This window comes from Pongo pygmaeus, chromosome 1, assembly GCF_028885625.2.
Source record: "Pongo pygmaeus isolate AG05252 chromosome 1, NHGRI_mPonPyg2-v2.0_pri, whole genome shotgun sequence".
NCBI lineage: Eukaryota > Metazoa > Chordata > Mammalia > Primates > Hominidae > Pongo > Pongo pygmaeus.
Window position 1 is genome coordinate 56548751 of NC_072373.2, and position 24890 is coordinate 56573640.

General features: G+C 37.2%; 2 protein-coding genes across 8 annotated transcripts in view; one reads left to right on the forward strand and one right to left on the reverse strand.

Moving 5' to 3' along the window:
• Window positions 1–1886: 1886 nt before the first annotated feature.
• GLRX2 (glutaredoxin 2) lies at window positions 1887–11550 on the forward strand. Of its 6 annotated transcripts, none has more exons than XM_054450306.1 (5): window positions 1887–1943; window positions 2276–2490; window positions 6787–6850; window positions 10249–10425; window positions 11258–11550. In XM_054450306.1, exons 2-5 carry the CDS (start codon window positions 2369–2371, stop codon window positions 11390–11392), a joined length of 498 nt encoding a protein of 165 aa, XP_054306281.1. In that variant the 5' UTR covers window positions 1887–1943; window positions 2276–2368; the 3' UTR covers window positions 11393–11550. The 6 variants fall into 6 exon arrangements, with proteins under 6 accessions (XP_054306281.1, XP_054306273.1, XP_063503798.1 ...); XM_054450298.2 differs by lacking the exon at window positions 1887–1943 and adding an exon at window positions 2019–2201; XM_063647728.1 differs by lacking the exon at window positions 1887–1943 and having other exon boundaries at window positions 2023–2389.
• Window positions 11551–16375: 4825 nt separating this feature from the next.
• The window catches only part of RO60 (Ro60, Y RNA binding protein), a 32278-nt gene continuing 23763 nt past the window's right edge, over window positions 16376–24890 (reverse strand). For both annotated transcript variants that reach the window (XM_054450110.2, XM_054450120.2), the window contains exon 9: window positions 16376–23572. In XM_054450110.2, coding sequence (XP_054306085.1) covers window positions 23420–23572 — 153 coding nt within the window. In that variant the 3' untranslated portion in view covers window positions 16376–23419. The remainder of the gene's footprint in view (window positions 23573–24890) is intronic.

Genomic DNA, 24890 nt, shown 5'->3' on the forward strand with positions numbered 1-24890 from the left:
AGGCAGGAAGCGCTAATGTTCAGTTCCAAGGCCATCTAGCAGGAGAACTCTTTCCTGCCTGGAGGAAGGTCATCATTTTGTCCTATTCAGATCTCCAACTGATTTGATAAAGCCTACCCACATAATGGAGGGCAATCTGCTTTACTGGGTCTTCAAATTTAAATGTTAATTTCTTTCCAAAACATCCTCACAGAAACACCTAGTGGCCAAATACTTGGGCATCCATTGTCTAGTCAAGTTGACACATAAAACTAATCATTAAAGATATTGGGCTTTTTTTTTTTTTTTTTCAGAATTGAGTTGAGCTTGACTCAACATGCATCTCCTAGCATAAATTGTACCTGTATTGATAATTGTTCTAAGGTGCTCCAATAATATAGGGATCTGTTGGGGCTGGGGGATGATTGTCTGATCTCAGTCTGGTTGGCTGCTGGTACAGCAGAAGAATAACATGTTGAATTTCCAATGAAAAGAAGCAGCAAGCCCAATTCAATAAAAACTTCAAAGAATATCGAATAAATAGCCTTTGCCAAACCAAGAAAAGAAAGTAGAGGGCAGTAAACGTAAGGCATATGACAGAACTAGATTTGTTGGTTTATTTGCTCTTTCAACATGGATTTTTAAATATGGAAACACAGACAAGTCATGCTTGCTTTTTTAAACCAACAAATTAAAATTGCAAACATGGCTAAATTTCAAATCAGGTTAAATAAAAAATTTCTGCATGGAAAGCATGTAATAGCTTTTGTCTTCTTTCTTACCACCTGGAGAGCTCTTCCTTCCCCTTCCCTTCTCCCTCTGCCCCCACCTTGTCTGCCTAACTCTTACTGTTGTTAAAACCTTAGGTTACAAGTTTCTTCCTCTGCCATTCCTTCCCAAATATCAAATTCAATTTAGGCCTTCCTCTTATGTATTATCCTAGGTTTTCATGAATGCTAGTGTCATTTCTGTGCTGTTCACTACAGTGCTTGGCACATGGTGGGCACATAAAATTTATAGAATGCAGGAACAAGAGGTTAACTTGTTCCTCACCATCATTTAACAGTGAGGGACTGAATATATAAATGGATAATGGGCAGAATATACATGACAATAAAACTTTGACTTCGAGCAAACAGACCAGAACAATTAGAACTTGGTTAATGACTACCAGCTTTCCAAATATGCTCCCCAAACCAGTCATATAGGATGCTTCCCTTCCAGTTGGCCCGCCTTCACGTCTTCATGCCAACACCTTTTTTTTTTTTTTTTGAGATGGAGTCTCGCTCTGTCACCCAGGATGCAATGCAGTGGCGCCATCTTGGCTCACTGCAACCTCCGCCTCCCGGGTTCAAGCAATTCTCCTGCCTCAGCCACCAGAGTAGCTGGGAGTACAGGCACGCGCCACCACGCCCGGCTAATTTTGTATTTTTAGTAGAGACGGCGTTTCACCGATATTGGAGGGGCTGGTCTTGAACTCCCATCCTCAGGTGACCCGCCCGCCCCGGCTTCCCAAAGTGCTGGGATTACAGGAGTGAGCCATCGTGCCTGGCCACATGCCTTAATTTTTAAAGTCAAATTTGTCTTTATAAAGAATGAATTCATACCCTTTGGGGGTATTTGTTTTTGCAACTAACTTCCATCCTTTTATTAAGTAATCAAACATAGCCCATTTGAATGTTGGAAAAGAACTGTCAGAAATAGAAGTTCTTATTTTGTACTTTGGTAACATGAATTTTACACTTAGTTGAACACGAAGAATCAAAAAAGGTCTGGATTGTTGTAATAATTGTTTAGAATTTTAGATGTACCATTTGACCTTTGACTTTAAGATGAATTTCAGTGTCCTCAGTAAATAAAAGCTTACCCCCAACCTTAAATAGTGACGCACAAAGGCTATTATTACCACCACTGAGGGGCTTAGATAATCCTGTCAGCAGCAATCGCCCATTTTCAAAGCCATGGTGAAACATCTCTGTGCTAATTTCTTTTGTTTTGTTTCCTAATTTTTTTTTTTTTTTTTTTTTTTTTTTTTTTTTTGCAGGTGGTGAGAAATAATCTTTGCCTTCTTTGAAGTAAACCTTCAACACAGGATTTTTTCTTTTAATTATGGATGTAAACCCCAATATCCCCATAATTTATATTGGGTCTCGACCAGTTGCCTAATTATAAGAGGATATATTTAGGCTCTTATTTCATCCACACGAAAACTTGTCTAACAGGTAGTTGGAAACATCTGAGGCACCACTTTGATTCTGTTTTGGATAGTCATGTTTTTTCTTCTCCGTTTCCCCAGCATGTCTGCCACCATCCTCATGCACTGCTTCCAAGTGCCTGGGAGCCTTTATGAGCGTCCCTAAACCTAAAAGAATCCAGAGGCGGGGCTCGGATGAACCCTCGAGATAAGCAAGTGAGCAGCTTCTCTCCTCTAAAGGATGTTTACACGTGGGCGGCACTCGCCGCAATCCGGCGCTCGGGCCGCCCTGGGAGGACGCGCTCGGCTGCGTGGAGGTGACCGGCGGCGGCGCGGGCAGCCCGGAGGGGCGGGACGGGGCGGGGCAAGGCGGGGGCGGGGCCGGGCCGGAGGAGGCGGGCTCCCGGGATCCGCGGTGTCCGGTAGTAGAGCTCGCTGCAGATCCGGGCTCTGACCATGCTCTGGCGCCGCGCGGCGCTGGCGGGGACGCGGCTGGTTTGGAGCAGGAGCGGCTCGGCAGGCTGGCTTGACAGGGCGGCGGGAGCTGCGGCAACTGCGGCCTCTGGGTACGGGGGTCAGCGGGCAGGAGCGCCCCGGCGTAGTGCGCAGGCCTTGCGGGGGTCTGGAGAAAGCGGTGGGCGGAGGCGCCCCTTTGCCCCGGCGCCGGATGGGCGAGGCGTACTAGCGCGTGGGCTCTGAGTCATAACACGCGGAGGCTCTCGAGGGATGGGCAGGGAAGGGTGCCCTCCGCGGCTGTGCTGACTTAAGGAGCCTGTGACTCTCGCGTTGAAAATACTTCACTCATGTTCGCTTAGACCATCCCTCTGTGAGTTGCTAGATAAAATACAAGACGACGCAATCAACTGGAATTTCTCTGAAAGAGCGAATGATTCTTAGTCCAAGTGTGTCCCAAATACTGCAGTGGACATAGGAAAAACGGAACAGTTTTCTGGTGTTTGGTTACAATTCTAATTTGACTGGGCGTCCTGCATTCTTGTTTGCTAAACTTAGCCACCCTACTGCAGGAAGTGAAGACGATGATTCCCGCTGAATGGCCAGAGCTTTTAGGATAGAGGCTGACTGATGGTGATGCCGCCTGCGGCTAGACAGAGGATAGTGCTTTCCTTACACTTCCTCTTTTGGAATATCCGAGGCTTCGGGACCTGCAGTGGAAGGGACCTGCGGCTGTGCTGCCCACGCCCGCGCGGCTGGTCCCTGGTGGTCCTGCCGGCTCGCACTTCCACGCCGGCCACTGCGCACTTGGCCGGAGAGTCTGTCTCCCTATCTACTTGATCTGGGAACGTCTATCAGTTTTGCAAGATTCTAGGAACCTCAAGTTTAACTTTCCAGACCAAGCTAGAGACCCCTCCTGAAGGGCTAATCACAGGCTGTTAAGTGTTTGACAGCTCTTTGAGCCCCCGCGGTGTTTTTTTCTGCGTATCCCTGAGGTCAATATAGCACTTTGCCTAGTTAGCACACAGTAGGCGCTCCATAAATGTGGCGTGACTAGGTGCTTCATCTGTGTTGAAATGAAATGTTTATTGTGCAGTTACTTCCTCGGTGCATGTTTCTATTCATAGTTCGCGACAGTTTTTACCAAGGTCAACCAGAAATTGAAGGGAAAGGGTGCCTTGCAGAAACTTTTATTTGGGTAATATTTCAGAATGCACCTCCTACCTCCTCTCACTACCCAAGAAAACATTCTCTTGTGTTCTATTGGAGCTCCTTCAGTAGTAAATGCTGTAGTAGATGGTTTGGGTATGGCAGTTTAAGTGCTGGACCTGAGATGAAAGGACTTGCTTTCTTAGTTGATAAACCAAATACAGCTTGCTGATTTATTCCACCAATGCTCTTCCTTAGGGCTAGGCCAGCGCTGCCTAACCTTTTCTGGTTTAGGCTTCAGGAACTCAACTTCCTTTTATCTTAAAGCTTGACCCTCCTCTCAGGTTGGCTGCAGTCTCCCTAGCTCGCTACCCCTAACTCCTTCCTGAGTTAAGCGCACAGGACTTTTTTTGTTGTTTTAAAGCGTTCCTTGCTAATACTATTAGGAAGCAAGGAATAATAGATTGTAGACATTGGGTAGGTTATAATGTTGTAATGTTTAGTTCCTGTCTTTTACTCTTCTTTGTTATAACTGAACAAACTGATGTTTGCTGTAGCTTCCTCACTCTAGGTGTGCTGATATCATAATCGTTCCCCCTTATCCGTGGTGGACACGTTCCAAGACCCTCAGTGGATGCCTAAAACCTCGGATAGTACTGAACTCTATACATGCTATTTTCCTATACATACATGCCTATGATAAAGTTTAATTTATAAATTAGGCAGAGTAAGAGATTAACAACAATAATAAAAGAACAATCACTTTAATAACAAAATGCTTATTTCAAGGAATCCCTTGCTGAATCTTCTCATAGGCCCAGTGCTTTTTGGCATAACACATTGCTGTCAGTTGGAACACGTTTTCTGTTCTTGTCTCCACAAATTTAATACCTTTTCTGGCTTAACTAAGCACTTATACCCTGTGGCTGTAACTTGCAGTTTGAGGTGTGACATCAAAACTACCATGAATTTTTTACTTCTTTACAACTGCACTGATAGAAGATCCGTTCTTACCATAGACCTTAGCAACCTCAGCATGTGATTTTTTTTTTCTTATTAAGTGGAGAACTTTCACCCTTTCACTTAAAGGAAGCACTTTAGGGCTTCTCTTTGACATACCTGAATTGCCAGCATCACTACTCTAGTGGTTTGGAGCCATTATTATTATTATTTAAGACGGAGTTTCACTCTTGTTGGAGCCATTATTAAGTAAAATAAGGGTTACTTGAACACAAGCATCACCACACTGTGACAGTCGATCTGGTCACCAAGACAGCTGTTGACTAAAGGGTGGGGAGCTTATACAGAGTCCATATGCTGGACAAAGGGAGGATTCATACCCTGGGTAGGAGGAAGCTAGATGGCTCAAGATTTCATCATGCTACTCAGAACTTAAAACTTACGAACTATTTTCTTTGAAATTTTCCATGTAATGTTTTTGGACCACAGCTGACCTTGGATAACTGAAACCGTGGATAAGGGGGGACTACTGTGTAGGGCAGATGTTCATTATCCAAGGATAAGATGTACTGGAAAAAGCTATTTAGAGTGGATTCACTTAAAATAAGACTAGTATTTCAGGCCAGGCGCGGTGGCTTACACCTGTAATCCCAGCACTTTGGGAGGCTGAGGTAGGTTGATCATATGAAGTCAGGAGTTCGAGACCAGCCTGGTCAACATGGTGAAACCCCACCTCTACTAAAAATACAAAAAATTAGCCAGGTGTGGTGGTGCATGCCTGTAGTCCCAGCGACTCGGGAGTCTGAGGCAGGAGAATTGTTTGAACCTGGGAAGCGGAGATTGCAGTGAGCCAAGATCACGCCACTGCACTCCAGGCTGGGTGACAGAGCAAGACTCCATCTCAAAAAAAAGACTAATATTTCATGCTATCCAGTTTAAAAAATTTTGCTTGGGAATTTTGCAAAAATTAAAACATAAAAAGTAGCTTTACCTTTATATTTAAGAACATTTAAATTTTAAATGCACCCCCAATGAACGAATACAGTATTGATTTGAAGGCAGAATATCTGAGTTTTATAATATAATCACAAGGATAATAGTTTTTTTAAATATTTGAAGTTTCAAAAATTCTCATTCTTTAGATATTCGAGTAATTCTCTTTTGAAACATGTATTATATGTCATAATCCTCTTGTAAGATTTGTAATTTTACTCTGCAGTTAGTTTGCATCATGGTGTTTGATATTGTTCCAACAGTGCGGTAGGGCCTGGTTGACCAAGAAAGATGAGTGGATGGGGAAGAAAAGGTTCCAGGGATAAAAAGATTTGATGATGATAAGCTGGTTGAGTTTATTTTTTAGTGATAATTTTCCTGACAATGAATGCTTCCTTTTACAAGCTCCCAAGAGCTAGGTTTTGGATAATAAATACTGAGATAATGAGAGGAAATAATAGTAGTAATGTTAAACATTATTGAGCATTTACTATGTGGAAGGCACGTATCTGCTTTCTGCATATGAATTCATTTAATCTTCACAAAATCCTTTGAGACGTGCCAGTGATTATTGTTTCCACTTTGCAGACTAGGAAATTTGGAGCTATGGCCCATTGCAGTTGAGATACCGTAGCTTCCTCAAAAATCTTTGAAGGTTCCCTGCTTCACAGTGTGTTCATAGAGTTTTGGCATGTTTTACTAAGAAAATAGAAACTATATTTTTAAACCAATGGTCAGGTCACATGGCATAGGATGGAATATTTGAAATTTGCCAGTTATAAATAAGAGTGTGTCAAGCTTTAAACACAGTAAATATGATTTTATCAAATAATTAAGGGTGTTGGGAAGCTAGTTACATAAGCACACAGGCCTTTTTGGTTTTAGTGAAACAAATACTTTATATTTTGACATTTTGTACTGATAATAAGTAAAATTTTTTTCTATTTTGTAAGTTTGGCTATATTTGTTTATGAGATTGATTTTTTTTTCAAATAGAACTCGTGATAAATTATCCTTAATGCTTAATAAACTACATTGTTCTTTTAAATTCCGTTTAGGATGGAGAGCAACACATCATCATCTTTGGAGAATTTAGAGACGGCGCCTGTGAACCAGATCCAAGTGAGTGATGTGGGAGATGATTGAAAAACTTTCCTCTGTAGAAAAAGAATTGTCCCTTATATATTTAATATGCTTATTCAATATCCAAACTTGAGATAGTTTAGCAAATGAATTAAGAGATTAATATTTATTTTAAAATCTGCTATGAAAATCATCCTTGTGACTAAGAAGTCCTAGATCATTTTGGTAATTAAAATGTATGAGATTTATTCTTAATGAAGTCTTCACTCCCTCTAAGTTGGATAATGAGGTTGGCTGCTCCTTTTCATCATACCCACTTGAGGTCTAGTGTTGATACCAGTCAAGCTGCCCTTAGCTAGGGATCCTATTGGATTTTGGCCTGGGCAGCAGTTTAACGTAGTTTTCTTTGTTAGTACCGAACCTAGTGTGCGGTAGTTACTCCATAAACCATTCTCTCAGGGATAGGACTTCTTTTCCTCTTTCTTTTACTGAGAAGCTTCGTTAATTCTGCCTTAGAAAATCTCTCTCACATGTATGTTTTTCTTCCCTTGCAACCTACAAGACATATCAATTTTTTCTCTCTTGCTTACCACTCACTACTACCACAAACAAAAAAAAATTTCTGCCTTTAGTTGATTTGGCTAAACTTCTAGCTGTTGACTATAACTGTGAGGGAATTGCTTTTTTGTTTGTTTGTTTTGTTTTGTTTTGAGGCAGAGTCTCGCTCTGTTGCCCAGGCTGGAGTGCAGTGGTGCGATCTCAGCACGCTGCAACCTCTGCCTCCTGGGTTCAAGCAATTCTCCTCTCCCTAGTAGCTGGGATTACAGGCATCCACCACCACACACAACTTATTTTTCTATTTTAGTAGAGATGGGGTTTCACCATGTTGGCCAGGCTGGTCTTGAACTCCTGATTTCAAGCCATCTACCTGCCTCAGCCTCCCAAAGTGCTGGGATTACAAGCATGAGCCACCGTGCCCGGCCTGAATTGCCTCTTTTAAAGTAAAAATACAACATCATGGAATATACAGTAAGGGCGAGCTTGAGAAGAAGTGGGAAGAGGGTTCTAGAAACCCTAACGCTGTCGTCTTTAGTTTCAGCTCACTTTGGAATCTCTTCATCAGTGTCTAATATATGTCAGAGCCCTGGAAACTCATCTCTCCCTACACGATGGTGTCAGTGTGTCTGTAACCTGAGGCAGCATGGTGGAGGGAAGAGCACTGGCTTTGGTGTTGTGACAAGGTTGAGTCAAATCCCAGTATTACGAACCACTCAGCCTTAGTTTTGTCCTCCGTAAGATGGATTCATTAATACATCTCTGGTATGGCAGGCCCTCCCTAGGATGGACTTTTATACTAAATATTATTAGTAACACAAGGGAATCATAAAAATAGACCAACTTGCAGACAGCTGGGCTAAAACTCAGGACCCTTCTGAGTTATACCCAAGGGTGGGTATAACTTCTGAAGCATGGGTCTTATACTTTCTGGTTTTTGGCCTTCATCTTGAAGGTACTGCTTATGATCCACCACAAAAGAACAGACTAGATAGGCTGGGCACAGTGGCTCATGTCTGTAATCCCAGCACTTTGGAAGGCCGAGGCAGGTAGATTGCTTGAGCCTAGAAGTTCAACACCAGCTTGGGCAACATGGCGAAACCCTGTCTCTACAAAAAATATCGAGGTGTGGTGACACATGTCTGTAGTCCCAGACACTTGGCAGGCTGAGGTGGGAGAATCACCTGAGCTCAGGAGGTTAAGGCTGCAGTGAGCTGAGATTGCACCCTTGTACTCCAGCCTGGACGACAGAGTAAGACTCTGTCTCAAAAAAAAAAAAAAAAAAAAAAAAAAAAAAAAAAAAAAACCTACACAAATGTCTGGGTGCTAAATCTATCCATTCAAAATCTTTTGAAGGTCCCAGGCATTCATATGTTTAGAAACAAAAAACAAAAAGAAAAACTTCATAGGCTGTGTGGATGCATAGCAGAATCTCATAGCCATTGTGGTAAAGGCCTGGAAGCTAGTTTTCAAACCAGGCTGATGTCGTAATTATAGGGAGAAGTTTTTTAAAAACACAGTTTTCAACTTCTACCTCAAACTCATTGAATCAGCATTTCTGGAAGTAGCTTTTCCTGAATTACGAGTATGAGAATACCTTATCAAGAGAGTAATGACAGCTTTTGTACTATAAAGGTATATAGGAAGGGATAGAAGTAGAGGGGTAAGCCTTATGTTTTAAGAAGAAATCGTATACCATTCCTTACCATTGAAAGTTACAGAATAGAAGGTAAGGAGTTAACTCCTGAATACCTACTGAATATTTGAAAAGAAGTATAATGTTTTGGGGCTGGGCACGGTGGCTCACACCTGTAATCCCAGCACGTTGGGAGGCTGAGGCGGGTGGATCACCTGAGGTCAGGAGTTTGAGACCAGCCTGGCCAACATGGTGAAACCCCGTCTCTACTAAAAAACAAAAATTAACTGGCCGTGGTGGCAGGTGCCTATAATCCTAGCTACTCGGGAGGCTGAGGCATGAGAATCGCTTGAACCTGGGAGGCGCAGGTTGCTGAGATCGCACCTCTGCACTCCAGCCTGGGGGACACAGTGAGACTTTGTCGCAAAAAAAAAAAAAAAAAAGAAAAGTACAGTGTTTTGGTTTTTTTGTTTGTTTGTTTTGAGACAGAGTCCACTTACTGTGTTCCTCAGGCTGGAGAATCACTGCAACCACCTTCCTGGTTCAAGTGATTCTCCTGCCTCAGCCTTCTGAGTGGCTGGGATTACAGGGATGTGCCACTATGCCCGGCAACTTTTGTGTTTTTAGTAGAGATGGAATTTCACCATTTTGGCCAGGCTGGTCTCAAAACTCCTTACCTCAAGTGATCTGCCTGCCTCAGCCTCCCACAGTGCTTGGATTACAGGTGTGAGCCACTGTACCTGGCTGAAAAAGGAGTATAATGGAGATTAAACATCTGGACTATAGAGCTATATTTGCCTGGGTCTAATCCCAGCTCTTCCACCTATTAGCTGAGAACCATGAACAAATTGTTGATCTTCCTCTGTACCTCACTTTCCTCAACTGTGAAGTGGGGACAGTAATAGGACCTACCTCAGGATTGTAGTGAGGTTTAAATAACCCAGTGAAGATAAAAGTGTTGAGAATAGTACCTGGCACACAGAAATGGTTGCTGTACATGAATTGGCTACGATTATTATTTATTGTTATTGCTCTATGCCAGGCACTTTTTGTTACATCTTTTTTCCTAATAACATTGCTTTGAAATGAAAAATATCCTCAATCTGCAGATGAGAAAAAATAGATGATGCTTAGTTTGAGCCCAGAATCATGAGAGACCAAAATCCATACCCTTTCCATTATATCTTAATTTCTTTCCAAATGGTAATGTCTAGAATTAAAATGATTTTTTATGGTTTTATTTCAGGAAACAATTTCTGATAATTGTGTGGTGATTTTCTCAAAAACATCCTGTTCTTACTGTACAATGGCAAAAAAGCTTTTCCGTGACATGAATGTTAACTATAAAGTGGTAGAACTGGACCTGCTTGAATATGGAAACCAGTTCCAAGATGCTCTTTACAAAATGACTGGTGGAAGAACTGTGAGTATATCCTCTGTGGTGCTGTTCCTCTTTAATAGGTTGTAAACTAGATCACCCAGAGCCTAGAACCTTGTGTTAGGAAAATGAGCCAGACATTCTCTGAGGATAGATAAAGCAGCTGCAGATCTAGGAACCAGATTCTTAGAATAGGAAACAGCAGAGTTGATTTATTTTATTTTTATTCTGTGTGTGTGTGTTTTGATTGGGGTTGATGAGTAGTGTTATTGTGAGTGCTTGTCTGTGGATCTTTGAGTTCCTCTTGGAGCTCTTGGCAAGATGAAAGTATTCTTCCTGCCTTTACCTGGGCAATACAGGGGTTAGTCTTCAATTACTTTTCTAATAGGAGTGCTTTAGTGCTCCATGTTTTTAGATTCTTGAAATTTGGATTTTTCCATAATACGCATAATCAGAAAAATGTACAGTGTTGCCACTTTCAAGTTTATTGAAAGTTTATAGTGTACTCTTTCCCTTCAGTAAACAAATGTAAGAAATAACTAAATATTACTAGTTTATCTGCTTTAGTTTATCTTTTACATACCATAGTAATCAGGAAGAAAGGTTTTAGAATCAGATTGTTTTGGATTTGAATCCCAGTCTGTCATGTACCATCATTGTGATTTTGCGCAAGTTCCTGTGCCTCATTTTCCTCCAAAACAGGGCTAAAAATAATATCTACCTTAAAGGGTAAAGATTTTAAGATTTAATTTGTGAAAGAGCTTTGTGGTGCCAGGCTCATAAAAGTACCCAGAGTTCAAATGTCTTGTTATTATGTGAAATGATCTTAGTTCTGATACTAGAGTAAAGCCTAATTCTTCTTTTGTTTGTCCAACAGGTTCCAAGAATATTTGTCAATGGTACTTTTATTGGAGGTGCAACTGACACTCATAGGCTTCACAAAGAAGGAAAATTGCTCCCACTAGTTCATCAGTGTTATTTAAAAAAAAGTAAGAGGAAAGAATTTCAGTGATGTTTATACTAATGAGTTTGCTAGTACAGTGTCAGTTATTTAAAGTGGTAATGCCCGATAATGTCTTTTAAATGTTTGAGGATGTTTTAAATACATGCATTGTCTTCACGAAGAAGATGTAAAAATAATGAAAAATAAATTGCAGTGGAAACCTCTTCTTCCCACTTGCCAATTCTTGAGAAAAAGGGATGGTATTAAAAAACTGAAAGGTTGGAGTTGTATCAAGATAAGAATGTATTTTATTAGGAATTTAGGTATGAATTTTACAACCAAGAGCTAGAAGGTAAGCATTTGGAATTCTTTATTTCCTATTCAGGAGTTAACTCTTTATCTCACATAGTTTTTAAGTGGTAAGGACTGATGTGATTTCTCTTTAAAATTTAAGGCTTTTGCTGATACACTTGTGAACTAGGCAGGAATATCTTATATGATATTGTGAAAAGCTTTCACACTTTGTACTTGTAGAGTAATAGAAGTATATTAAATTTTTAGCATGGAATGAAATTTATCTTAGAGAAACTAAATTACTCATTTAATGACTTAATAGTTCAGGGAACAAAACTATACCTATGGGCAGAAATTAAAAGGAGAAGATTTCAGCATTGTATGAGGATGAACTTTTGAAACAGTATAGAAATGTACTTCAGTTGGCATGGGATGGTGGCTCACACCTGTGATTCTAGCACTTAGAGAGGGCCTGGAGTCCTAGCTACTCAGGAGGCTGAGGCAGGAGGTTCTCTTGAGCCCAGGAGTTTGAGGTTTTATATATACATATATAAATTTTGAGGTTTTTATATATATATATATTTTTGGAAAGGAGAACTCTCCACCTCATAATTTAACTCGAGTACATTTCATATATATATATATATACACACATACACAATTTATATATTACATGTACTTGAATTAGATTGTGAGGTGGAGAGTTCTGCTTTCCAGAACTTATGTGTATTTTATTTATTTATTTATTTGTTTTGAGACAGAGTCTTGCTTTGTCGCCCAGGCTAGAGTGCAGTGGCATGATCTCGGCTCACTGCAAACTCCGCCTCCTGGGTTCAAGCAAGTCTCCTGCCTCAGCATCCTGAGTAGCTGGGATCACATGCGCCCGCCACTGCACCTGGCTAATTTTTGTATTTTTTAGTAGAGACGGGGTTTCACCATCTTGGCCAGACTGGTCTCAAACTCCTAACCTCATGATCCACCTGCCTCGGCTTCCCAAAGTGCTGGGATTACAGGCGTGAGCCACCGTTCCCAGCCTTATGTGTATTTTAATACACATATATATGTATTATATTTGTATATATATATTATATTTATATAATATATAAAAATATATATTATATATAATATATATTATATATATTATATATAATAAAATATATATATTTATATATATTATATATAAATATATATAAAATATATATGTATATATAATATATATACATATATATTTTATGTATATATATACATATGTGTATATATATATTTTTTATGTATATATATATACATATGTATATATATATATATACACATTAAAATTCTGGAAAGCAGAACTCTCCACCTCACAATTTAACTCAATTTCCAAGAGCCTTTGAACACTTAATGTGTTCAATACTGTTCAATACTGGGAATACTATTCAAACTGATTTCAATTCAGCTAAACTTAGCAAACAAGATTTATCCTACAGGAAGTCTTACTTTACAATGATTGAAGACGTTCAGTACTTCATTAATGAAATCGTCTTTCCAGCTTCCTATCAACGAGAATTTTTAAAGTGCCTACTATACAAAGCATTTTCCTAGTTGATCCCACAGAGTCACTTGGGGCAGATTACCAGATGCTGAGAAGAAAAAACCCTTCATCAGAGGTGGAGGAAAAATGGATTTCAAGAGTGCTTCTGGTTTTTGTCAGGATGGACCAGAGAGTCTGGAACAGTCCTGAAGAATACAGCTGGTGGCTTCCTTGGCCTTTTGCCATCAATGATGCTTCTTACTTGGATTTAAACTGCCATTAGGAAACCTCTTGATCAAGAATTTAGACAAGAATTTCATTCCCATGTGATAATTTAGGTTATAACACTAGAATGGAACAAAGAGTAGAATGTCTTTAGTTCTTTATTTTGCATTATGTCATAAGAAAGTTCTTGCTATGTTGTAAAATCTTTGTTAGATTCAGGCTTTTGGGGATTCTGAAAACACATTTTGTTAGAGAGTTGAAGTCTATTACCTGAGAAAGGTAAAATTGTGTCATAATTGTTCATCATACTAGGTATTAAGAGTAGAGGCAAGTTACTTCAAGGTATAGAAACACTGACCAGTACTTGACTGTGAAAAACATCTTTACCTTTAGCATTTTTTGTTTTTTTTTTGAAACAGTCTTGCTCTGTTGCACAGACTGGGGGGCAATGGCACAATCTCAGCTCACTGCAACTTCCACTTCCTGGGTACAAGCGATTCTCAAGCCTCAGCCTCCTGAGAGTAGCTGGGACTACAGGCGAGCACCACCACACTTTGCTAATTTTTTGTATTTTTAGTACAGCCAGGATTTCGCCATGTTGGCCAGGCTGGTCTCAAACGGACCTGAGCTCAGGCGATCCGCCTGCCTTGGCCTCCCAAAGTGCTAGGATTACAGGCACGAGCCACTGCACCTGGCCTGTGAAGAAACATCTTTTATCAACGCTTCCTAGACTGGTAGGACATAGGGTGAGAGGCGAGTGGTGGTTGGTTCTTGATTATGTTCAGATCTTGAAAGAATCCAACATTAGGGAGAGAAGCCTTATCAAAAGCCTCAAAAACTCTACTGAAGGTAATATATCTGATTCTCACTATGGCTTTATTTAAAATAGAAGAAATAAACCCTTCTAATATCTGCCTCTTAGTCTTCTGAACTTAAACTCATTGACTAATGAAAGATTTTTACTTTGGAGGGTTTAGCACTGCATCAAAAAGGAAGCAGATCTCTCCTATTTGTTAAACGCTAAGGAATGAAAGAAAATACAATAAATCTGACCTCTTTTTGCCATATGGCACATTAAATATCTTTGGAAAAAAACCCCAAAACAATAATAACAAAAGCTTGCCGCTCTAAAATGTTTAAAATATTGGACACAATAATAAATTTTTAAAAATGCAAGGCTAAGCAGGTTTTAAAAAGTGTAGGGACTCTCCAAGAGGAAAACAAAACCAGGAGCAGAATCCAAGGATATAGGGAAGCACTGAAGCCAGCAGCTCCCTTACTGACAGTGCCAATCGTGAAACGCCAACAGCTTTAGTTTTAACTGTATGCAAGGGGCTGGTTACAAAGCTGGGGGTTAAGGGAGAAAGATTTAGATAGGAGACCACAGCATACCACCACTAAATCTTCAGTTAAAAAAATTCGTAATATACTTTCAGAGCATAGCTGATGATTTGTCAAGACAGACAAGCGTTCAAATCACTAAAGGTGTAACCATTAGGTAGGTGACTTAACCTCCCAGAACTTCAAGTTTCTTATAAAATGTAGGTAATAGTACTTTCCTTTAGGATTTATTTTTTGAGGAATGGAGATAATACATGTAAATCATTCAGAGTGGTTTTTAATAGACAATACATAGTGGCCATTATTAATCACAATGGTTCAGGTATGTGTGTTTTCTTGTGGACCCATCAGGGTTTTCCAAGATTCCTACCTGTACCCAGCCAAGAATTTAGGGGGCAGGGGAAGCCTCTGGGGTTTCATGTTGTCTTGGATATTGATTTCCATTTCTTCTCCCTTTCCATACCTTACAGCTGGGTAAAAGTAAGAGAATGGTGACTAAGAAAAACTTGTAATTTTTTTCCTCAGTCCTTATTTTTACATTTTTTATTTACATTTTTTTTTTTTTTTTTTTTTTTGAGACAGGGTCTCCCTCTTTAGCCCAGGATGGAGAACAGTGGCTCTATCATGGCTCACTGCAGCCTCAAACTCCTGGGCTGAAGTGATCCTCCTACCGTAGCCTTCTGAATAGCTAGGGCTACAGGCACATGCCACCGTGCTCAACTAATTCTTTTTAGTTTTTTGTAAATATGGGGGACTTACTGTGTTGCCCAGCAAGATCCCCATAGTTACAACTTTTTACTGTTTTGAACTCCTGGGCTCAAGCAGTCCTCCTGCTTTAGCCTCCTGAAGTGCTATGATTACAGGTGTAAGCCACAATGCCCAGCCGTTTAAGATCTGAAATACGATCTGTTTACTGGAGTTCATTAATATAAAAAACTAGGCCATTTTTCACTTTATCATTAGATAATCAATTTACATTTTAATTGCCAAAATATCTGTAATTGAAAAGCTGTTGAAGAGAAAAAGGGATCTTCTGTACCTGGATTTTACTGTTTACTAATAAAAAATTACCATTTGAACAACATCTTTTAAAGTCAGGTTTTCTTCATAAGGTTTAATATTGTTAAAATTTATTAAATCTAGTATGTATAATTTGTGATCCTTCTCGTACAAGTGTTGAAATGAGTGCTGTAAAATCAACCAAATGTTTTGAAGTTTTGGTGAATATATTCTGATGTAACTTGCTTTCAGTTACCTACAGTTCAGATCTTATAACTTTTCAGAAAACTTTAATGGGAATTGAGAGAAAAATGTCTGCAAATTGGCACTGAAACAGTGTTTTTATTTGTATAGTTGACTTTTTGTGTTTGGATGATAACTTTTGCCAAAGGCAATTTTGAGTAGATCTTTTCACAAAAGAATCCTATTTTAAAACTTTAAAGAATTTGTTTTCATTAAATCTAATCATTTTGTTATAATTGAATTCCATGGGTAAAGAATCTTTAACTTCATATACTTTTAATACTTAACATAAAACTAGATACATTAAAAGGTCAATGTTAATTATCAAAACTTAAATTTTACCTTGTTCAAATACAAAAGATTACTAAAGGCTTTAGATTTTTTAAGGCATATTATAACCTTAACATTCGTATTTCTTGAAAGAAATAGACAGACACTTATTTAATGTGCATAGAGTTTATTTGGTACATCTATCAATTTCTACAATAACTGACCAAAAACAGTTCACACAGTGTCCACCTGCACTCCATGTCTAAAATGATTTATTTAGTAGGGTATTTTGCAAGGCTAGAAAGGAGAGAAAGGATTTCACAGTATCGGTGAAAACTGTTTTATCATGAAACAAATGTAATACATTAATATATTCATTCATTCTCTATTAGAAAACAGCAAAATTACATTGTTAGTTGTATTATTTACAGTGAAAACTTGGAAGACTTGACAAAGCATCAGTTAGTTTATCAACAGACCTAGGAAGCTCCCTGTCCCCTCCTTTCAGGGTCCTTTCCTTGGAAATGAAATAAACTTAAATCAGATTTTACATACCTTTAAGCACCAGCTTGACAATTTAAAGTTTTCTTTCAGTTTTATAAAATACTCCTGCTTTGAAAGGCAAAGTGAATGTAAAAATGTGAATCTAATTAAACAAGTCACTGGCCTGGAAACTTTTTATTGCAATAGTCTTTATGTTTTACTACTATATTCACTTCTTGGAATGAATTTGCTTGTAGGTTTGAAACAAAATATTTGCCTTTTGTCTTGAAAAATTCCCTTAAAAAATTAATTATTTTTGGAACTGTACAACTGCATTTTCATTCGATGTTAAATATGCAACTTGGTCCTTGGATATCATGTTACAAAGTCCAACCTGTTGGATAACTTGTTATAGAAAACAATAAAAAACCTTAAACTATCATAAAATATTACTGATGTTAACAGTCATGTATGTATAACACATCAGTGTACCTAGATTTTCCTGTTATTGGATGTTTAAATTACCAATGTACAATCAGGTTTTAAAATGTAATACTTAAATTTCCATTCACTATGTAAAATTAAAAGCTCTAAAAGACCCTTTGAGTTCTGTATTTCAGAAACATTAGAACACTATTAAGGCATTATTTAAACAGACCCCAAGGAAAGTAACTAGTATGCCTGAATTACAGAGCAAGTAATATTTTAAGGCAGTCAAAAGGTTCATTTTTTCACTTTAAGGCTCTTGAATACTTAAGTTTATTCTATGTAGACATTATTCTGCGTAATTTAAATATTCATCAAATGGTCAGTTATTGAAATCAAAGCCTTTATATAAAGCAAATGGACAGTTTAGAACTAGATTATAATACCCCACTCCCCACTGGTTTTTATAAAAGATGATTCTTATATCTCATCCCTTTGGAAAATTTCATTATCAGAAGCTGGCAATAAAAGGAAAAACATATAACTGAAATACATTACAGAAGTTATGCCCAGTCACGCCATACCAGATATAGAGTCCATATTCAGAGTAACAGTGCAACAAAAACACTTTGAGTACTATTCATTAATTGTATATTTTATATCTAATTTGGCTACGTATGGATTATATATAGTTTACGTTACAAATAAAGCCGAGTTTCAATATGTTTGTTGATATAATATTCCATCAATTATATCTGGTAATGATATTTAAAATAGCAAGGTTTTAATTTCATTTACTGTCTTTATCCACATATCCATATCCACATCGAAGTGAAACCAGCAGACATATAGCTAATTTACTATTTCCTTTGTTCAAGCATATATTCTGTTATCTAAAAGTGCATAAATTTAAACAACTTAAGATGAAAAGTTGGCCGGGTGCGGTGGCTCGTGCCTGTAATCCTAGCACTTTGGAAGGCCGAGGCGGACAGATCACGAGGTCACGAGATCGAGACCAGCCTGACCAACATGGTGAAACCCCGTCTCTACTAAAAATACAAAAATTAGGTGGGCATGGTGGCGCGTGCCTGTAATCCCAGCTACTTGGGAGGCTGAGGCAGGAGAATTGCTTGAACCTGGGAAACGGAGGTTGCAGTGAGCTGAGATCGCGCCACCACACTCCAGCCTGGTGACGGAGTGAGACTGTCTCAAAAAAAAAGAAAAGTTAAATATCATTTATGTTCATAAAATTAATGTGGTGCATGGCAGGGCTAAATAAAACAGAAGCAAAGGGAAAAATCTTTTTAGGATGAGAAGGTTAGCGTTTGTATAGTTTTGTTGTATATATAAATTCATTCTCACTGAAAATAATCATCTTAATTTCCACAATAGAATTTTCTAAGATGTTCTTCACTAGTTTGTTTCTTTCCACTATTTTCCAATATAACTTGGTATTTTCAGGGTTTAAGGAATTGTGCCATTTATTATAATTTTATTCAAACAGTATGCTTAACTACATTATTAGTTGTATACATGAAAAATACTACCTTAGAATTAAATTCTAACTTCATAATTTTCAAAAAAGCAAATAAAAAATGTACCAGTTAAAAAAAAGCCAAATGTAAGTTATTTACAAGACTTTTTATGCCACAAACAACGTATCTCTATATATGCTCAATGAAATATTTAGTAAACCAAAGATTTTGACAATGGTCTTTATAATTATGGAAATAAAAGCATTGAGACACCTGCTATTTTCTGAAAGAGTAATCAGTTAATTATTTTTCTAAGAGTGCTTATATAGTAAGCACTTATCTTTTCAACATAGCTAGATAACATAATTACAAAGGCTGAATAACTGATCTTAAAGGCCACAGAATTTCTGCAAACATCTAATATAAAAGATATACAATATAATTTGATTTGGGGAGAGAGTGTATCAATCTACTTATTGTTCCAAGAAGCCTGCCTATTACTAAGTTGAAAAAGAAAATATGATCTTATACTTGTATGAAACAAAAAGCAATCTGCAAAAGGTTCATCCAAAACCTCTATGTGGGTGACTTTCCTGTCATTCATTTTATTATCCAGATAGAGAAGGACTAGAAAAAGAGAGGACAGAAATGTAAGAAAGGAATTAAAAAAAAAAAAAAAAAAGTAGAAAAGTAATCTTCCAACAAATAAGAGATGAGGAAACAGACATCAAGGAAACACTAAATAAAATCCAAACAGTAAATACAACTAATTTCATTGATTAACCTGTCATTTTTTTTTTTACAAATTCTTTCTTGTGCATGTACACTGATGCCATATGACATTTCTCCAGAGGGGATACTGCCTTAACAATCACCCCAAACCTGCAGTATATAAGACTAGAATTTTTCATTTTTGATTACCTACTGTAATAGCATCAGTTACCAAGAAATTTGTTATTTGTGGCTACAATAGGTCAAGTTAAAGTAAGTCCAACAAAACATTACAATGATTTAGCCTTTAGTTATTTAGGTGTAGCTTTACTATGCTTTTAAAGGTGTTTCTCACTTAATTGTGAGACCTTCAAATTTATTCAAGAATCCTACCTTATCTTTCCAAAATAATTTCACATTGTTTCTGTAAAATCTAGAAAATAAGAAAAAAAAAATCCCTGATGAAAATAGTACTTTACTATTTGTAGATTTACCGGTTTCTTTAAAAGATTAAGAGAATGTTTGTTGGCTGGGTGCAGTGGCTCATGCCTCTAATTCCAGCACTTTGGGTGGCCAAGGCAGGAAGATCCCTTGAGCCCAGGAGTTTGACACCAGCCCGGGCAACATAGTGAGATGTTGTCTCTAAAAAATTAAAAAAAAAAAAAAAAAAAAAAAGGCAGGCGTGGTAGTGCAGTGCACACCTGTGTTCCTGGCTACTTGGGAGGATCACTTGAGCTTGGGAGGTCAAGGCTGCAGTGAGCCGTGATCATGCCACTCCAGCCTGGGTAACAGAGGGATAGCCTGTCTCAAAAAAAAGTTTGTTAACAGCATTTCCTCAGTATAAGCTTGTTTTTCTAGGTCTGTCCAAGAAGATCTTAGAGTTGGAGTATATTTTTTCTCCCTCTTCAGTAGAGAATAGTGACTTTTTGGGTAATACTTTAGCTGTGAAAATTTTTCTTCTAAATTTTTCTACTCTGAACAGGAATGTTTTAAAACACTGTTAGGCCTATTGAGTGAGCTATTTTTCTAAAACATTTTATCTTTCGAAATACATATCTTATTAACAAGAATGTTTTTAACTAAAAAAAAAAGAAAAAAGAATTCTAACTTGTATTGCAAGCCCTCTTCCCAGTTTCAATTTTTATACAAATATTAAATCACTGATTCTTCTATGATCCAAGCACAGATATGCTACTTTTTAAGGATAAAAATAATCAAATCACTTACGTTAAACTGGTTGTCTACAGTCACACACTAAGTTAGATAAAGCAAAGGGGATGTCAAAAGGTAACACTAAATTCCATTCACTAGCATCTTGCCTCACTAACACTCATAAAATAGATTACTAAATAATACAAGTATTAATAAATGGAATTTCCAAGAACTTTCAACTAATAAAGGGTGGGATTATAAGATTAGTTTTTGTTTTACTAATTACAACTATATCCTGGAACTATTTACATATTACCTAGGAAATAAAGTTTGTTTATTCTTGCAGGATTGTTTTTAAAAGCAGTATTTTCCCAAATATTAATTTAACAGTAATCCTAAAAGTAACTCAGGAAATAAAAAACTTGTTTATCACTTCAGTACATTTTATTCATAATGAGGTAAAGTTTTTGTTTTTTCTCTATATATGTAGATATATATAGCAACACAGGTTAATTGTGCTTGAGGATTCCTATGAATTACAAGATTATACATGTTCCCATTCTGTTTTTCTACTCCTAAGGCAATCATGTATATACATTATTTCCTAATAACTCAATAAGGTAAAAGTCTTAAATAATTTTATTTTATCCTCTACTATTCTGAGACCATGTATTCCCATGTTGTGGGGAAATAAATTCTGGCACAGGAATGAAGAGACCAAGATTTCTAGGTCATAGTACTTCAAAATCACACTCTGTCTTGGACCTCAGCTCTCTAACAAAAATTAAAAAATTAGCTTTTAGGTTTCTAAGGTTTCTCCCAGCTCGAATGTGCTATTAGTTGAAAAGTTACCTTCTGTGGTAGCTTCTCCTACTTATCCTTTCTTTCTTAAATGTTACCCTAGTCCATTTAATTAGACCTACCTAAATACTACAGAAAGGTCATATCCATCTAATCTTGTATCCTTGATGGATTTAATATTAACTTATAGATATATTTGTCTAAGAGTATTATGGAAATAGTACACAACTGAAGGTAATGCACTTTTGTACTATATTCTATTTAACATTTCTATTAGGAATAAAATGATCATGTTATAATTTTTAAGATCTTGGGTTTACTTAAAGAATTCAATAACTATTATGTAATTCTATTAGTTTCTTTAAATTCAATCTGAACGTAATATTTTAATGTGTCAAAAGTAGCTAATATATTCAGTTCAGTGCTTGACAGGGTTAAAAACGTGAACAACATCAGAAGCAATGCATTATCTGGAGTAGGGGTGAGGGTGCTATGAGCTTTGCTGAACAAAAATATCTCAGGTAAATCACACTTAAAAACTGATGCCAGTTGCCTTGAAGGAATGGGTACATAACAAAACCAGCATTAATATGTCAAATAAATTTGAAAGGAACATTTTCTTATTCCCAGAGCCCAAATTTCACATAAAACAGAAGAAAATATGTACAGAAATCCTCAGACTACGAAAGTCCCCCTTTCCCAAAAAACATAAACCCTCTAACCCCCAAGCACCTAAAAGGCTATAATTTACATTAACTACAGTTTGACTTTTCACATAACAGCGAGAAGGATCTTACAAACCCTCAGTAAATCTTCAATTAATATTTAGAGAATAACAGATATGCAAACAGGTTTTATGTGTAAGCTACCTTAGACGGCCGTAATTAAATTATGAGCAAAGATAATGGCATTTCAACAGATTGCTTTAATGTTAAACCTCACAATGAAGGATACTTGCTCAATAAAATAATGCACTTTAGTGTAATGAAAATTTTAATACATACAAATAATACTGAAAAAAATTGCTAGTGACTGGCTAGCTGGTAATATGCTACTCAAAAATTGCCTTTCAAACCTGAAGGACCTAGATTGCTTTATTATTTGTTTACACTATCAAAGAAGAATATTTTGCCACAAAATGAATAATGGACAAAGAGGCCACTGACATGTATACTTTTAAAAATATTGACTAAAAAAATAGTTAAAAGTAAAAAATTTTATTTTAAAAGTAAGGAAAAAGCTAAACTGGTTATAGTTGAGATTTTAATTGTTATACTTTGTGAATGAGGGGGAGTTAAGCGCTTGAAACATTTGACATTATTTTCACTTAAGAGTATGAAAATAAGTGTGAGACTACATCTGGCTATGTTATTATAATTCAGAGGAAACCATTATCAAGTCACACCCCTTGTAGCAATAAAATATTACAGCAAAAAAAAAAAAAAAAAAAAGCAAACCAAATAGAATCCCTCAGCCAACACAAACTTAGTCTATTCTTAGGGGTTGCCATGATGTTTCTGATTAATGGTAACATATTCCACAAGTGCAAATAAAACATCAGAAATAAAATATCTTTTTCACTGAATAGGAAAGCTGTTATTTGTGTGAGCTTAGTAAAACTCTGAAAGGAATTTGTAAAACTCATTCATAATTTAATCAAATGCCTTTTTTTTTTTTTTACCCCCTTGGTATAAAAGTTTACAGATGAGTTTCATATTCCATCACAGTTATATGGTCTAGTGCATTTCAGAGTATTTGGACATTATCAAAGCTGTCCTTTCCCAATGAAAACATTTAAGAAAACGTTAAGCACTTCTCAAGTGACATGATGTGGAATTACACTTTTTGCTCTTACCTCTTTTAAGTACACATGTATTATTCAACAAAGCAAAACTATTTTACAGTGTCTATTAACAAAAAGTTCTCTATTAGATAGAGGAAACTACAGTATCCTGAAGCTATTTCCCCAAGAGCTAGTTTAGTAGATAGACCTTTGGGCCCATCTTATTTTTCCTTCTTTTTTTTTTTTTTCGGTAAGGTAACTTTCCATTATGCACATACTATACCATCATCATTCATTGGGTGGAGATTAGCTGGGAAGTAGCTGTATATTTTTAGTGAGATCACTGATGGCAATGGATCTCTGGATCGTGCTGCTGCTTATGGTTAAATCATATCTAATGTGAAATTTCGAATTACATCCAGAGCTCCAGTATCAAAGCCACACATATCCAACATGCCTCTATCATCTGGGTCTGCAATGGTAAAACCATTTGATGTCATTCCACAAACAATCAATTTAGCTGGAATATCCATTTTCTGTAGAAAAAGACCAAAATACATATTAAAAACATATATGTAAGGAAATGCAAAATGCCTCCAAAATTAAAACACTTTAACATTAAAACACTTTAATATTTCTCTACCAGAGCTTTTTAAATACAAAGTCATTTTTTGGGGGGGGGGTCAATCTTTTAAGGCTAGAATATGGGAGTTTTAGAAGAATGGACAGTAAAATTGTATAAGAATCTGCCTGAAATTTCTACTTCTCTCATCAATTACTTTACTTGTTCTATGGGCTGCAGTGTACATTATTGAGCAGTCTAGGCACTTTGTACTTATGAAACCTGTCAGGGTATTAAGGGTGCCAGATATTTTTATCAACATATCAAATGCTGGGGCAGTGTGTATGAGTATATATAAATATAAGGACATATCTCTGGGATGATCAACTTTTGGCTGATGACTTTGATATGTGCGATATACACATGTTCCACGTAAGAACTTGTCCTCTACAGCTACATGTAAGATTAAAATAATTTAATTTTTGAGAAAAACCAACAATCACTGAATGTATACATGTGAGAAACTACAATGCACTCTTTAAATAATACAACTACCGTAACTGTTAAAACAACTCTAAGAGGTAAGTAACTTACTATGATGTAGATCAGTTAAATAATTTGCTCAGGTCCACACAGAGTAAGAGAAAGACTCGGGACTCAAAACCAAACAGTCTTTACTCTACATCCTATCCTGGTTGGGCAGTGCCTCATGGCTGTAATCTCAGTGCTTTGGAAGGCCAGAATTTCAAGTTACAGTAAGCTATGATAGCACCACTGCACTCCAGTGATGGAGACCCCATTTCTTAAAAAAAAAAAAAAACTATTCCCTCATCTGCAGCTTTCAAACTTAAGCCTGCATCAGAAGTCCTCTGGAGGGCTTGTTAAAACACAGTCCCAACGTCAGAGTTTCTGATTCAGCAGGTCTCTGATGGGCCTCAGGAATTTGCATTTCTAATAAGGTCGCAGGTGAGGCTAAGACCGCTGGTAGGGAAACCACACTTTGAGAACCACTACTCTTCATCAACAAGTTCTATTTCTACTTCTAGTCACACTAGCCATATTTTAAGTGCTCAAAAGTCCCATGTGACTAGTGGCAACCCACACTGGAGAGTGAAGATTTATGTCATTTCAGAAAGCTCAACTGGAGGATACTGATTAGAACACAGATATGTCCATAAAACATAGAGCATAGATTATAGCTTTAGTTTTATATAATCCCTTTGCAAAACTCACTAATTTTTCAAGGAGCACACTGATTAAAAAAACTTACAGCTAAGGTAAAACAAATATTC

Excerpts from the sequence above, each read along its gene's own strand:
- GLRX2 (XM_054450306.1), top strand. The coding sequence starts at position 2,369 with ATGAACCCTCGAGATAAGCAAGTGAGCAGCTTCTCTCCTCTAAAGGAT. Across the intron at positions 2,491-6,786 it reads ACGCGCTCGGCTGCGTGGAG|GATGGAGAGCAACACATCAT; the intron begins GTGACCGGCGGC and ends AATTCCGTTTAG. Across the intron at positions 10,426-11,257 it reads AAATGACTGGTGGAAGAACT|GTTCCAAGAATATTTGTCAA; the intron begins GTGAGTATATCC and ends TTTGTCCAACAG.